Raw genomic sequence first — 16414 nt, forward strand, 5'->3', positions numbered from 1 at the left:
CTTCCCATCTGCCATTACCAAGGCAGACCAACTCCAACGGGCATGCAGTCTGCTTCCAGTTTGTGAGAGTGGGAGAGGTTGGAGGTGATGAGGAAAGGTACTGGGTTCGTTGGGGGTCTGTTTGTACGAGGAATTCCAGCTCTGTGACACCTGGGAAGGGGGAGTCTACGTCTCTTTGATTTGAAGGCTTGCTCTCGTGTGCCTCAGGGATTCTCAGGATACCATTAGCCACAAAGTAAGAGAGGCTGCCAACAGCTGGCAAAAAGAGCTTGGTAAAAGGGAACTCAAAGAGGAGAGACCCAGGGTTGGGGAAGTGTCAGTGCCACCTGGAAATAGCTGTTTAGCCCAGCAGAAACCCCAGGTGTCTGCTAGGAGAACCACATATGAATTTCAAGAATGCCTTGAATCTGCTTGGGTCCCACTAGCTTCTGTCTTTGAACTTGGGTCAGGCTAGGATAAGCCCTCCTGGCTCTTGGTCTCTGTCTTGGCTCCCAGGGAGAGGGTGGCAGGCAGTACCAGGGACCCTACTGTGCCTGGGCACCAGGCTGCTGTAGGCTCCTTGCGGATCTCAGGGAGCACAGGGTAGCTGCCAGCGCTGCCAGCTCCTCAACATCTGCCGACATCTGCCAGGAGAAAACACGCCTCCAACTGAAAATCATTTTCCTCATGGCATTTTTAGAAATACTTAATATGTTTTCTTTTTCTTCTGCTAAAAAAAAAAAAAAAATAGCCTGATTATAGAGGAATGTACTTTGTTTAAACACTGGCTGGAAGGAACTAATATATCTTTCACTTTAATTTACTTTTTGGTAATTTATTGTCAGCTAGACTTGCTGGTAGATTCTTTCTTCATTTTCACTCTTCCTAAAATTTTGGCTTTGACATTAAACTTACACTTTGCTTTACAGGGTGGGGTTTTTAAAGGGTAGTTGAACCATTCTTACTTGCCAAATCAGTCCTTGAAAAGAATGCATTAAAAAAAAAAAATCTTTTTTAAGGTAGTTTACTGTATGATTTTTTTTCTTTTTATCCATAGGAGTTTTTAAAAAAGGAATTCAGCGAAGAAAATGTTTTGTTTTGGCTGGCATGTGAAGACTTTAAGAAAATGCAAGATAAGAGACAGGTATATCTCCCATTCTGTAATCATTGTCTTGATTTGCTTTTTCTCTCTCCTTATAAAGTTAAAGCTACCTTTCCAGTAGATTACGAAGTTGCCTAAAGAAACCTGGTTCATATGGATTTGGAAGGTTTAAGCTTCAGGCTAGGTATCTTGTGTTGATCAAATATTAATTATTTTAAAAACAGTGTGTGAGTCTAGTCTTAAATGGAGCTATTCAAATGGACAAATATTTAAAGTAAAAATAACGATTTAGGCCATTTAGGGTTCATCATTGCTTATGATTTTTTTTCTTCATGAATAAGTTATGAGGATGATTCTCCCAGAATTTGACATGTCGGTATTTTGTACGGAGGTAATAAAACGCTAAGCAGATATGTAGGGATAAAAGCACAACATGCATCTGATGGATTGTCGGTTATTCAGTATATCTATACAGAACGTCCCGTAGTTGGCAGGCACTCTTCACGGAAGTTTCTGACTGTTCTCCTAGGTGGATGTGTGCTCTTTGTAGGGGGTAGCTGATGTCAGCTTCCCAATGTCAGCTGAATTTTCCATCACTGAAGGTTGGGTGTAAGGGGCGGTGGGTGGGATTAAAAGGAAGAGGCCTGAGGATTGAGTGTGTTCACAAGGCCTATGCCTGTGTGTTCCCAAAAGGCTACTAGCTAAATGTCTACAGGGGCTGGGTAAGCAGTGTGAATGAGTGAGGCTGCTGGCGCAAGGCTATAGGGAGTGGTGGGGACTGCAGCTGGTTGTTTACCAAGTTTGGCAATGAACACTGTGGGGTCTGTGGCTGTCTGGGCTTTTCCTGCTTCAAGTTCTGTCTCTACCAGCTCATGGATAGTAGTCTCTTCAGTCTTAACTTGGCCACGCTTGTCCCCGGGACCCTAAGGGGTCTTTCTTCAGCCCAGGGCTGCCTATTTTTCTGGAGAAGCTGGACATTTGGATTCTTGTGTGGAATCATCTGATTTTTAAATGTTGGAGCTAATTTTTGAGAAATTTGCAACCTTGCCTGCCAAACAAAGCACGTCCGCATGCAGATGTGGCTTGTGGCTGCCAGGTTTCAGCCTCTATACAGCATCTCCAAAAGCCAGAATCCACAGGCCAGCAGCCATTGAGTGTTTGTAGGCAACAGCTCAGGAAGTGTATGTCATAGGATATTCAGAGGCTCTGCAGGACTGGAACACACATTCCCTGGTGCCGCAGTGAGCCCTTCCTCAGCTGTCTTCCACTCTGTTGGTGGCCGAGGAGCTCTCTAAGATGGACTTCCTTTACTGTGAATTTCCTGGTGGGCCTGGAAAGCCATCATTGGCCGTGGCATCTGGCTTTTGCTTTCCTCTGGCTTCTTCTCCCCTCAGGTGGTTTGTCCTGAGCCTCCTGGAGGATGAACACCTCAGGGGAAAAGTGAGAGAGCAAGTGAGAAGACCTGCTTCAGAAAGCTGGGGTGTGGACTGACTTCCTTCAGGGCAAGAGTGTCCCTTGGTCTTCATCCTCAGCACCCAGGACAGGGACACCCATCAGTAAACCCCAGGCTGTGCAACTAAAGGGGAGGCCCTGAGAGGCACAAATGCTGACTGCAAGCAGAAAGGGTAGAGGTTTGAGTCCACCCAGAATTACCTTGGAAGAAAGGCCTGGCAATCAACTTCTGAAAAATCGGCCACTGAAAACCCTATGGGGGACAGTTCTACTCTGACACGTGAGGTCACCATGAGTTGGAGTTGACTCGATGGCAACGGGTGCAACTGATTCTTCTAGCCTGACCCTAAAATTGCAACTCTGAGTCAGCAGGTGAACAGGTATCACTCATCTGCTTTATCCTTTGAGTTGTAGCGATGGGAAGGGCCTAAAGGTCAGCTAGCACACTCTCCCTGCTTGTCGGCAAGGAAGTTGAGGCCCAGGGAGAGGAAGCGGACCCCCCGTGGCAGAGCTGGGCTTGGACCATCACCCTGGACTTCACTCAGTCCTTTTTCCCCTGCACACCACAGGGTTTGTTCCTCAGTTCAGTTTAATTCACTAACTCCCAGTGGAGTGCTACTCAGTATCAGGCATTGTGACAGGAACTGGAGGTCCCACAGGACAAGACAATGAACTTCTCTAGGGAACCTGCATCTGGAGGGGAAGCTGGTGATTCAACAGCCCTCCTGAGTGCAGTGAGTGTGAAAATGGGCAGTGTGGTGCCGTGGAAGCATTGGCAGTGGGCTATCAGGGAGGGCCCTGGGGAAATGACTTTTAAACTGGGAGCTGCAGTGGGTGTGGAGGTGGGGAACAGTGTTCCTGGAAGAGGGAACAGCGTTCCTGGAAGAGGGAACAGCATGTGCAAAGTGTTTTTTTGAGGGGGAGCTGGCTCTGGTTGAGGCTGAGGCTGGGTGAGAACCTGTGTGCCAAGTTGAGGAATGGGCCCCTGCTAGGACCCTGGGCAGCCATTGCAGGACTTTAATGTGTGTTCATTGGGTGAGAGGTTATGAAACCTTCGATGGGCTTCCTCCTGCCTTTCAGGGTGGGTAGCCCTGGTGCTGAGTTGCACCACCCTGTCTGCACCGTATATAGAGAGAGCTTCCAGAATCAGGCAGCCCTTCTCTGCATCTCCCCGATCCCTCAACATACAACACCTTGAAGGTTTGCATCCTTAAGTCTGTAACGTGCCTGGCCATCACGTGCCTGGCGATTCCTTCAGTGCAGCGAAAGCTGCCCGCACCCCGAGCTGCCTGGGATGCAGGTGCTAGGAAGGGTAGATGCATCTGTGATGTCCGAGGTGCCCGTGCCCTGGAGATACCCCGTCTGGTTATCCCACAGAGCCACCCATGAGTGCAGGTGCAGAGACGGGCAGAGAGGCAGAGCATCTCACCGAGGACTCCAGCTCATTGGAGGCGGAACCAGGACTCACACCCATGGGTCTCTGACTCCAGGGCCCCTACATTCTCCAGTGGGGTAAACTGTGTGGGAAGGAAAAGCAGGGAGGAAGTTTTAAGTTTAATTTATAAAAGGGGAGGAGGACCTCGGCAATGGGAGAAGGCGGCCCAACTGAATTTTAGAGCAGACTTGTCACATCTGGCCCAGCAGGCATGGCTGGGAGGGTTTCCCTTGCTCAGCCTGTCAGCTAAGGCAGCTTTAGGATCAACGCAAATCTCACTTTTGCCTTCCTTGTTTTAAATGGAACTTTTTTTTTTTTTCCATTTTACTTGGACTATCCAACTGGTTCTCGCTATAGCACTTGATGTTGTTGTTAACTGCTGTCGAGTCAGCCCCTGACTCATGGCGACTCTGTGCACAACAGAATGAAATGCTCCCTGGTCCTGTGCCATTCCCATCATGGGTTGCAGAGTGGACTCTTGTGATCCATAGAGTTTCCACTTGGCTGACTTTTGGAAGTAGATTGCCTGGTCTTTCTTCCCAGTCTCTCTTAGTCTGGAAGCTCCACTGAAACCTGTTCAGTATCATAAACCAAAAAAACTAAACTCATTGCCGTTGAGTCGATTCTGACTCTAGTTGCCTGTAGGACAGAATAGATCTCCTCGACAGGGTTTTCAAGGGTGTAAATCTTTACAGGAGCAGACTGCCACATCTTTCTCCCACGGAGCAGCTGGGGGGTTTGAACTGCTGACCTTTCGCTTAGCAGCCAAGCACTTTAACGACTGTGCTGTCAGGGCTTTGTCCAGCATCATGGCAACATGCAAGCCTCCAATGACAGATGGGTGACAGCTGCACATGAGGCATATTGGCAGGCAATGTAACCAGGAATCAAGTACGGAAGGGGAGAATTCCACCACTGAACCACCGCTGCCCCTTGGCCTATAGCACCGAGCAGCTTCTAATGTCCTGTATAATTTGCTTATTCGTTTTCTGTGTTGCCATTCCCTCTCTCAGCGCAATTCCACTTCTTCTTTCTAGGATGAATGTATTCTCTCCACTCCAGTCAGCAGATCCCCAACTCCCCCTGACCACAAGCAGGGCCTGGTCTCCCCGCCTTCCTTGGGGTGCAGCCACAGCCTTTGAGGGGGAACTTCAAACATGAGCACGCTGTCTATTCTGCTGGGGCTCTTACTCTCAGAAGCGCTCAACAGTGGGACGTCTTGGTGCCCAGCTACCTTCCCTGGTCTGTGCTGCACCCTGGCAGGCAGGAACGCCGCCCTTGAGTTTGGGAAGGTCTGGACACTCTGTGTACATGGCAGGGAAGCCAGAACTTAGACAGAGGGGCAACACCTCCTACCCCTCCCTGCCTGTGTCCACCTTGAGTGGTCAGCTTTCAAAGCAGTCCCTTCTCCCTTTGCAATTTGTTTATATGGTTTAACCTTCTTCTATAAAGTGCTTCTTCCCCATGATAGCATGTGAAATATATCTATTTTCTAAAACAAAGCGGCTTTTATGTTTCAGAAACCTCAGCAAAAGCTCCAAGAAGGTCTTCATTCTTGGCTATACTGAATCTGTTTATTCTTTCATTAATCAGCACACTCTCTACTGAGCCTGTTAACTATGTGGCAGGAACTGAAGGGGATACAGCTTGTACAGATTTGTAAAAACCAAACTGAGACTTGGTGAGGGGGGTAGCTGATGGGATGGTGCTTGGTTTCTAATAGTCATAATTTGCTCTAGTACTTCAATATAATAGTGTCATGTATTTTATAGTGTTTTAGAGTTTACAGAGTTCTTTGAGGGGCATCTATGTTATTTATTGGCGTCCCGGGGTGGTGCAGATGGTTAACACGCTCAGCTGCTAATTGAAAGATTAGGGTTTTGACTGCATGCAGAGGTGCCTTGGAAGAAATGCCTGGCGATCTACTTCGGAAAAGTCAGCCAGTGAAAACCGTACGGATCACAGTGGTTTGATCCGAAACCAATCATGGGGCTGGCGCAGGGCTAGAATGCATTTTGTCCATTGTGCGTGGAGCCGCCGTGAGTTGGGAGCTAACTGGAGGGCACCTAACAACAGGAGCAACAAGTCAAAATAACAGCAGTAACAACAATAACCGTGGGTGACATTTGCTTAGGTATTTTGTCCTGGGCACTGTTCTAAGGGCTTTTACTTGTATTATTTTGTTTAATCTTCCACAAACATACAAGGTAGGTACTATTGCTGTTATCATACTCATTTTTTTTTTTTTTAGCTTTAAAGAACAGAAATGCCTTTTCTCACAGTTCAGGTGAGAAGCCCAAGTTCAGGCCATGGCTCGGGGTGGCGGGGGGGGGCCCTTCTTTGTCTATTTCAGCTTCGAGTAGATGGTCATCCTTGGAGTTCCTGGGCTTGCAGGTACATCTGCCATGTGTAGCTGTCTTCTCCAGTGTCTTCCCCTTTGTGTTTCCCTGTCCCTTCTGCTCTTTTTATGACTCAGAAGTGATTAGGTTTAGAATCCACCCTACTAGGGCATGACCTAATTAACATAACAAAGAAAACTCTTGTTTCCAAACAGAATCATATTTATGGGTACAGGGGCCAGGATTCCAGTGCATATTTTTTGCGGGGAGCATAATTCAACCCATAACAGGGCTCTAGAATTCATCGTGTCCCAAGGTTCCCAACTGGTGACTACCCGCAGAATTAAGCTGGCCAATATATTTATTTAGCTTGCGGAGTCTTGTTGCTGCTGATACCATACCCATTTTATGGATGATAAAACTGAGATCCAGGGAGGTTAAAGTTAAAGGGGAGCATGTGCAAAATCTAGATTTGAGCCTCGGTGCTGTGCTGTCTTCCAGCATGGAGTCTTGTTCGAGCTGCCTTTCACTCCTTTAGCTGCATCTCCGGGTACTTAAAGTCCTGTTTCTAAGCTCACGCCGTCAGTTGTAGATGTTATGTTCTGATTTCCCCTTACTGCAGCTGAGATTTAGTTGGCTTACACCCCTGCGACGGTATTTTCATTATTAGATTTCATGTATACTGTTCACTGCTCAGCCAAATAGGATGCTACAAATGTATTTTCCTTCTTGGGATTTTTTGCTTTTCCTATTTTCACATTTTCCTGTAGCCCTTTAAAATGCCTCTTGTTGCGATGTTGCCTGGGGTCAGGCTGTCTGTTGGCTAATCTCTGATTTAATTTCCCCGGGGACACGCCTCCCTGAGTCCTTGACGCCCACTCCCCTGGGCTGATTAATGTCAGCCTTCTGCGTGGTGCCCTCCGGCCTTCCTTTGCACCACCCTGGGCGTTCTCTGCCACCTCCCGTTTCCGGGATGGAGCCTCCTTTCTCCTGATTCATCCCCTCATTTTGGTGGAGAGCGGCTGGCAGGAATTCCTGAGAAAGGGGGCATGGGAGATAGACAGTAAAGACCTCGTTGAGAGAAAAAAAATTTTTTTCCTACTCCCCCATTTCATTGATAGAGCATAGAATTCTAGGTTGAAATGAACTTCACAGAGATATTGTCCCACTGTCTTCTGCTTTTGTTGAGAATCAGCATTTTACACGTAAACTGATTTGTTTTGTTTTGCTTCCTTTCTCTCTGGAGTATTGCAGGCTCTTCATCACCTGTACATCACCCGTATTCTAAAACCGTGCAATCAGGGACTTTGCAGGGAGGAGGTGGTTCATTGTGTGGGCACTTTGTTTTTAAAGCTTTTTCATCTGGGAAGTTACAGTTCTAGGAAATGGTCTCATTATTATTAGGTAATGTCTTTCTTGCCTTTTTCTCTGTTCTCTTTTTCAACAATGGCTTTCCCCTGGATTGAGCTTTAATTTTATCTTTTTTTTTTCTTTTTCTGTTTTCATGTATTTGACTTTTGGTTCCTACTTATCTTTTGGGGAAACCTTGGTGGCGTAGTGGTTAAAGTGCTCAGCTGCTAACCAAAAGTTCGAATCCACCAGGCGCTCCTTGAAAACCCTATGGAGCAGTTCTCCTCTGTCCTACAGGGTCACTATAAGTCGGAATCGACTCCATGGCGATGGGTTTGGTTTTTATCTTATGGAGATTACCACTTTATCTTTGAATCCTCCTACTGAATCATTTCTACTTTTGCTTCTTCTTTTCTCCGAACAAGGGTCCTCAGGTCTCTTGCTGGGGGTCTCCTCCTAGTGGGTCGCACCCTGATGGTTGGCATTTTGGTGCTGCCTGTGGATTTCATCTCATTCCGGTGTGCTTTCCCGCCTCTCTTCTGGAGCCTTCTTGAGTGGAGAAAACTCTAGTTTCCTGTTTCCGGGATTGATCCTCCTTTCTCCTGATTGATCCCCTCATTTTGGTGGAGAGCAGCTGGCAGGAATTCTCCTGGGGTAGGGAGAGAGAAGGAAGACAAGGAGACAGTCACTGAATGCTCAGGGTGGGGGTGTTGAGGACCCAGGGGCCTCTGGGTTACCTGATTCCCTGAAGGCCTGCATTTGGAGCACGCTGGGCGGAAAGGCCTGTTTCTGCTGCACCCCCTCCCAGCGTGGCCGGGCCTCAGGTGGCTCCTCGTGATGTCTGCCGAGCCCTTGCTGTTCCTCCATCCACTTCGCATTTCCCAAACCTGCTCTCAGAAATAGTCGTGTACCACTTATTTGCTATTTTCTGTGTTCTCTCTTCCTGTATCTGATGTTAGTAAAGTTAGGGGGTTGATCTTTTACTTTTCTTGTGTGCCCCCTCCCATTATCCCTCCAGCAGAGTGGCAGGAATGGAGAGGACTGACGGTATGTTCTGGAGGCAGATGACATGAGCAGAACTCGGTGACTGGTTGGACATGGGGTGAGGGTGTTAGGGGGACCCTGGGTTCCAGCTTCGCAGAGTAGAGACTGCAGGCCCTGCTAGTGAGGAGGGGGCTGCTTCTCTCCTTCAGGTTAAGTTTGAGGTGTCGGTGGGACATTCAAGCCCACATTTCCTGAAATCAGTTGGGTATAAGGGTCAGTAGTAGTCCCTAGGTGGCACAAACGATTAAGTGCTCACTTACAAGCCAAAAGGTTGGTGGTTTGAACCTACCTAGAGATGCCTTTGAAGTAAGAACTCCTGAAAGGTCACAGCCTTGAAAACCCTATGGAGTGGCTCTACTCTGCACGCATGGGGTCGCTATGAGTTGGACTCGACAGCAACGAACAACAACAACCCTAGTCTGTAGCGTGAGGACAGGGTTGGGCCAAAATCTTGGGTGCGAGTCAAAACAGCGGTCAGCTGAGGGCAGGACCCCAGCATTTATAGAATAGACAGAGGCTAGGGAGGTGTAGGGGAATAAGGAAGAGGCAGCCCTTGCTGTGGAGGGAGTGGGGAAGAGGAAGAAGGCAGGATGGTGAGCAGACCAGGTGCCTGAGAGAGATCCTGAAATATAGGGCTGAGCGACGGATGGAGGAAATGAGACAAGAAGTGCACGCTTTCCCTTTGAGACGTTTCATCTAGACAGTGGAGGCGGTGAGGCCATTAGCTCTAGGGTACGTGGCCTGAAAGGAGGTTTTGTTTTTATTTCCTAACCGACAAAGTTTAAGCATGTTTATGGGAGGAGAGGGGCACCAGCAAACACAAAGCCACGCTCATCTGAGCTTTGGGGCCTCATGCCGCTGTTCTGAGCCAATGATGATCCTGGGGCTGATGTCACAGGGAATTTGCTGCTGTGGACTCGTGTTCAAATGGGAGCGGGTTCAAATCACAGACTGCTTGCTGAGGACTCTTCCTGGCTGAGGCCCCGGGTTTGTGGGGTGTCTGGGAGGAGCTTGTCTCTGGAAAATTGAGAGTTAACACACAGGCCCAGGCACCTTTTCCAGCTCCTTCGGGGGCAGCATCTCTGTGCGAGGGGACCGGCCAGTCCCAGGCTGTGACTGAGTGGGTCTGTAAGACCAGAGAAGGCAACCGGGTCTCCAGGTCACACCCCGAATTGTGGACGTCGGGGGCTCTGCCCCTGAATGGGTGTTTTTGTTCCTATCCTGACAGCAGCTACCATCAGGGTAACAGATCTATTCGGAAAATCTACCAAAATAGCTGCCAGTCCCAGTTCTTCTTTCTTGTGATGTGTCTCGGCGTGGACACCAGGCTTTCCCGTGACTGGCTGCGGTCGGCAGTCTCAGGGTTCCCCTTCTCAGTCGCACTTCCTGTCCCAGCCCAGAAAAGCTCTGAAGCTGCTGGAACCTTCCCCTGGCAGGGGGCAGGGTGGGGGCGGGGGTGGGGCTGGCAACGTGGGCTCTGGGCTTCTGGGGACCCCACACTGCTCATTCTCAGAGACTCAGGAGGGGCTGTGGTGGGCTCGATGCTGGAGTTGGGAGACCTACAGCCTACCCAGGAGCCTGCTTACGCTCCTCTGGCTGCTCCCACCCCTCCTCAGGCTGCTCACTAAAAAAGCCTGTTGCCATTGAGTGGACTGCAACTCATGGCAACCCCATGTGTGTCAGAGTAGAAATGTACTCTGTAGGGTTTTCAGTGGCTGATTTTTCGGAAGTAGATTGCCAGGCTTTTCTTCTGAAGTACCTCTGGGTGAGCTTGAACTTCGAAGCTTTCAGTTAGCAGCTGAGTGTGTTAACTGTTTGCACCACCCAGGGATTCTAAGCTACTCACTAGGCTTTTTTTCAGGGCTACCCAAGATAGCCTGGATTCACATGGTCGTGTGTGCGTCTGTGAATGTGTGTGTGTGATTGTGTGTGTTCAAGGAGAAAGACTAAAGTGACCCTTGTCTCCAAGCTCTACGTGGAGTTTGCTGATTTTTTTTTTAAGCTATTCTCAGCGGATCACGTATGTACTTAATATTCACTTATCAAACACGGTTGGTCGTCTTGAGGGGAAAACACATCAAAGGCATAAGTACCGTTACAGAAGCTCTTATTATACATAAAGCACGGAAGATTACATTGTATTTATCACTTTTTACATGTTCTAGAAGACGTTCAAATGAAGGTAAATAGATTCAAAGTGGTTGAGAAACTGTTCTAGTTGTCGAGGTCCTTCATTTTTTTGTCATAAGAAAGTCCAAAATTACTCATGTTGCCTTTCTCATTGTATGGAGGCTGTTGATTTTACCTGCTGAAATTCTGCTTTCATGAAGTCGCTTTAAAACAGGAAGTGGTTTTCCAAAAAAAAAAAAAGTTCCTTCCTGACAGGATGGGGGTGGAGGGAGGAGGCCCATGGCTGTTTGGAGTGGTGGGTCTTTGAGAGGCAAGCAGTTCCAAAGTGCCACCCCATCTGGGTTTCACTGATGGTCCCCAGATTTGTCCCTGGAGTATCCACATTTCTCTTGATACGTGTCTGTGTCTTTGAGTCTGGCATCCATTTAACTGTTCACACTGCTCATCAATAAACAACAGTCCCCATGGCCTTGGGTATTGATGCCCACCTGGGTATCTTTCTGCAGGTGTTGGCAAGGCTTGCTTTCTGGAAGAACAGGAGACAGTCAGGCTTGGGACTTAGCGGGACTTTAGTCAGTGAGTCTTCAGAACCAAAAAAAAACAAAAAACTAAAGAACTTCTGTTCCCCAGCTTTCAAGCACCAGGTATTGAAGCCTTCTGACAGTTTCCATTAAAGTCAGAGGGTTTTTAGGGCTGGGGATTTCTCAGCCCAGCTCTGGAGCCTGTGCAGAGACCCAGCTGGGCTTTCTGCAGAGAAGGGCTGTGCTCCAGGCCCCCTGAGCCCCCGGCCCCACCACAAATCATAGCTCTGTACTTCAGAAGCTTTATGGGCTGCTTCCTCTGTACAGTAAGGTAATACTTCAGAATCATGTTTAGAGAAACGGCCCCCATCTTTGCCGCCAGTGTGGTAAGTGCACAGGAAGCTTCCTTCTCGAAAAGAAAATAGAACTTGGGGGAGGTCCTGAGGGACCAGGCTGCAGCATCTGCTGCCCCGGCAATGGGCGGTGAGCATACTGTTTCACACAAAGCATTTGCCCTGAGGTTCGTCTCCTTCCATCAGGGAGTGTTACTGCGCTAGCCACTGGGATTTTCAGGGCACAAGAGTGCAGGTGAGCCTTCAGCCTTTTAGCTCTGCTTACGAGACTTTTAAGGTGGCTGGAATCTACGCACTTAGGGGCCCCAGCACTTAGGGGCTGCAGGGCTGGTAGCAGGTCCTCTGTCCATTGCTTACATTTAGTATCTCACTGTTGTTGTGTTGTTTGTTAGTTGGTGTTGAGTTGGCTTCCACTCATAGAGACCTTATGTATAACAGAACGAAACATTGCCCAGTCTTGCACCATCTTCATGATTGTTGCTATGTTTTAGTCTATTGTTTTGGCTACTCCTTCAATCTGTCTCACTGAGGGCCTTCCTTGCCTTCCCTGACCCTTTGCTTTACCAACAATGATGTCCTTTTCTAGCAATTGGTCTTTCCTGATGACGTATCCAAAGTAAGCCAGCTAAAGTCTCACCATCCTTGTTTCTAAGGAGCATTCTGATTATATTCTTCTAAGACTGATTTGTTTGCTCTTCTAGCAGTCCATGGGATGTTCAATATCTTCGCCAACACTGTAATTCAAGGGCATCAATTCTTCCTCAGTCTTCCTTATTCGTTGTCTAGCTTTTGCGTGCATATAAGGCAGTTGAAAAGAACATGGCTTGGGTCAGGTGCACCTTAGTCCTTGCATTTTTGCAACATCTTTGCATTTTAGAGCTTTAAAGAGATCTTTTGCAGCCAATTTTCCCAGTGCAATACATCATTTGATTTCTTAACTGCTGCTTCCATGGGCATTGATTGTTGCGCAGAGTAAAATGAAATCACTGACAGCTTGTCAAAGTTGTCAGTATTCCATTACCTGAAAAAGCAAACAAAGAAACAAACAAAAACTTCTGCTCTGGAAAGCTGACATTCCACTTGACCTGGAGCCCTGCAACTCTAAGTCTCGCTGTGGCCCCTGAGCAAGCCACATCCCCTCTCCTGGTCTCTGTGTCTTTGTCAGGAAAGTGGCATAATAGAAAAAAGGCACTTCGCTGGATTTTCAGAGGTTTAAGGAAAGGAGGCCTTGACTGCAAAACACCTGTCATGTGTCTGGGGCATACCCACTGCCGTTGAGTTGGTTCCAACTCATGGCGACCCCATAGGGTTTCTGAGGCTGTAAATCTCTACAGAAGCAGACTGCCCCATCTTTCTCCCACGGAGCTGCTGGTGGTTTCAAACTGCTGACCTTCCAGTTAACAGTCAATGCTTTAACCACTTTGCCACCAGGACTCCTTCATCTGGGGCATAGTAGGTACTTAATAGCTGGTAGGGATGTATGTGTGTGGTCTAACTTGTGTGTTTTTTTTTAATTGTGGTAAAATAAACATAACATAAAAATTACCATTTTAAAGTGTAAATTCAGTGGCATTAAGTACATTCATGATGTTGTACAACTATCACCACTATCTAGTTCTAGAACTTTCTCACCACCCAAAAGGTGAGAAAGGTGTCCTTTTAGTAGTCCTTCCCACTCCCCGCAAGTCCCCAGGGCCTGGCAACCAAGAATCTGCTTTCTGTCTCTGGATTTGCCTATTTTGGACATTTCATATAATGGAGCCATACAGCATGTGGTCCTTTGTGACTGGCTTCTTTCACTCAGCATCATGTTTTCAAATTCATCCATGTGGTAGCATGCGTCAGCACTTTGTTCCTTTTTATGGCTGCGTAATATTACCATGAGCCTTAAATTTGGAGAATTCACAGGATGGTCCTAAATGCTTACTCTGGGCGATGATTCTTTCAGTCGTTCCTCCAACGGGCAGGGAAGTGATTTTGTTACTGGAGGTGTGACTGTAGGTGCATGAAAAGGGAGGGGGTTGGAGGCTAGGCTGACTGGGAGCCCTTGCAGATAGAGTTTAACTGGGGAGCAGCAGCAGAGCCCCCGGGGCGGCAGGGCCGGGCTGCTTACTTGCCCTGGCAGTTCCTCTGAGGCCCCGCCTGGCCAGAGCGGGAAGCTGGGCTCAGGCTGGGAAGGCTGTGCTGGAAGATAACAGACAGGCTCCCTGTGTCCCTTCCAGATGCAGGAAAAGGCCAAGGAGATCTACATGACCTTCCTGTCCAGTAAAGCCTCATCCCAAGTCAACGTGGAGGGCCAGTCCCAGCTCAATGAGAAGATTCTGGAAGAACCACACCCTCTGATGTTCCAGAAACTCCAGGACCAGGTAACCTGGCTTCCCTGCCTATACTTTGATTTGAAAACCTGTATTTCTTCCAGGCCTTGAAGAAGTCAGTGAAACACCAAGTGTTGGACTTCTAGAAGCCATCATCTCTTCCAGCCTTGGGCTGGGAGAGCTGGGGCATGTTGAGGGCCCAGGACTGTGGGACGGTGTATTGAAATCTGGAATCTGGACTTGACCTAGAGGGGCGCCTCTGCACCCATCCCCCACCCTGGTGCCGTTTGCTCTTGAGCTACACACATTTTGAACCAGCTGAGTTATCTGCCTTCTCAGCCTAGACGAGAGGAAGGCTGGGGCTATTCGAAGGACTCCTGGTGGCACAGTGGTTAAGTGCTCAGTTGGCAACCAAAAGGCCAATGGTTTGAACCCACCATCCACTCTGTGGGAGAAAGATGTGACAGTCTGCTTCCATAAAGATTACAGCCTTGGAAATCCTATGGGGCAGCTCTACTCTGCTCTGTAGGGCTGCTGTGAGTCAGAATTGACTCAGTGCCATTGGGTTTGGTTTTTTGGGGGAGCTATTTGAGGAGTCCTTGGGTGCCCCAAATGGTTAAGCCCTCAACTACTTACCAAAATGTTGGAGGTTTGAGTCTACCCAGAGGAGCCTCAGAAGAAAGGCCTGGCAATCTGCTTTCAAAAAAACCAGCTATTGAAAACCCTGTGGAGCGCAGTTCTACTCTGACACACACGGGGTCGCTGTGAGTGGGGATCGACTCAGTGGCATTCGGTGGTGATGGTGGGGGCTATTTGCGGAACCCACACCGAGGAAGCAACACGTGATAACTGTCTGTAGGGACAGACAGAAAAAAATCTAGAAAGCAAAGTGGCTGTTTTTGTGCAATCATCCACACAGCTCCACCTACTTCTGGCGGCCTAATACTGTAAGCCGGTTCAGCCGGTGGCCCCTGGGCCGTGATGAAAAGGTTAGCATTCGGCAGCATATTCCACTTAGGAAAGCAGGAAAAATAAGGCTTTTAAAATGGACCCATCAGGGATAAACTTTGCTTTTCTGGCAAATTTTCTTAGGAATGACAGCAGTAACAGGCAAAGGGGATGAAATTTGAAAGACTTTTTGACATGAATTTATAGACTTGACTAGGCTCTGTTCTTTAAAAAAACCAAACCTGTTGCCGGTGAGTCAATTCTGACTCATGATGACCCTATAGGATAGAGTAGAGCTGCCCCATAGGGTTTCCAAAGGCTGTGATCTTCATGGAAGCAAACTGCCACATCTTTTCTCCCAAGGAGTGGCTGGTGAGTTTGCACCGCCAACCTTTAAGTTAGCAGCTGAGCACTTAACCACTGTGCCACCAGGGCTCTTTGTTCTTAGAAAGTGATATAAACAAACTTGCAGACAAATAGAACACAGACAAAATTCACGTATCTGCTGGCCGTGACCTTTTTGAGGCAGCACCGTCCTACCTGGCATCCAGGTGGAGACCAGCTTTTAGCTTAATCCCACAAACTTGAGCGGGCCCCAGTCACCTGGAGGGCTTGTTAAGACAGATGGCTGGGCCCATACCCAGGGTTAACCACCACACTCAGGTGGGCCGAGAGTTTGCATTCCTACCAAGTTCCCAGGTGGTGCTAAGGCTGCAGGTCCCGGGACTGTGAGAACTGCTGGCTTCCTGCCTTAGTTGGCCTTTTTTGATCACAGAGCTCAGACATGTCTGCATCCAGGTGGCCTCCCCTCTGCTCAGCATCAGCTAGAAAACAGACATACGGGGAGAAAACACAAAGATAAGAAGCAGTTTGAGAATGTTTTCCAGTTGATGCAGTGGCAATTCCCATATGAATTCTGAATTAAATGAGGGTTGAAGGAGCTGGAGTTAGCACGGAAGGCTTGCTGAGGGCTTCCTGGAGGTGGTGATTCTGGGTCGATGGGAAGGATGCTGTGGACATGGATTTGTGGAGGGAAAAGGAAGTGGAATGCATGGTGAGAAAGCTGTTCTTGTGCCTATAGCCACATGGGCAACACAAACACCACAAGTGAGTGGCTTTAAAGAACAGAATTTTATTTTCTCACAGTTGTGGAGGCTAAAAGTCCAAATGAGGGTCTCGGCTACGTCTCTTCCTTCCTTGTGAGTCACCGCAGCATTCCTTGGTTTTTTGGCGTTCCTTGGCTTGTAGATGATGTTCAGATGGCACCTGTCTGCCCCTTGTGTGTGTGTCCCTGTGCCTATTCCACTCTTTCTAACTCAGAAGTAATGAGGTTTGGGACCCACCCTACAAAGCTAGGACCTCATTAACATAGCAGAAGAAAAGCTCTCTTTCCAAACAGAATCACCTCCACAGGCGCAGGGGCCAGGAATTCAACACATATTTGGG

The 16414-nt window shown here is 48.2% G+C and overlaps 1 protein-coding gene and 1 long non-coding RNA gene across 2 annotated transcripts in view; one reads left to right on the forward strand and one right to left on the reverse strand.

Annotated features, from left to right (window-relative positions):
* RGS10 (regulator of G protein signaling 10) overlaps positions 1–16414 on the forward strand; it is a 51466-nt gene that overhangs the window by 16404 nt on the left and 18648 nt on the right. Inside the window, exons 3-4 of the mRNA XM_010601222.3 lie at positions 1037–1123; positions 13928–14071. Of these exons, the coding sequence (XP_010599524.1) occupies positions 1037–1123; positions 13928–14071 (231 nt within the window). The remainder of the gene's footprint in view (positions 1–1036; positions 1124–13927; positions 14072–16414) is intronic.
* Positions 7739–12879, reverse strand: LOC111748510 (uncharacterized). Its single transcript, XR_002784219.2, has 2 exons — positions 8395–12879; positions 7739–8306 (listed from the first exon to the last, which is right to left on the reverse strand). It is a non-coding gene; the product is annotated as an uncharacterized LOC111748510 (long non-coding RNA).

This window comes from Loxodonta africana, chromosome 16, assembly GCF_030014295.1.
Source record: "Loxodonta africana isolate mLoxAfr1 chromosome 16, mLoxAfr1.hap2, whole genome shotgun sequence".
NCBI lineage: Eukaryota > Metazoa > Chordata > Mammalia > Proboscidea > Elephantidae > Loxodonta > Loxodonta africana.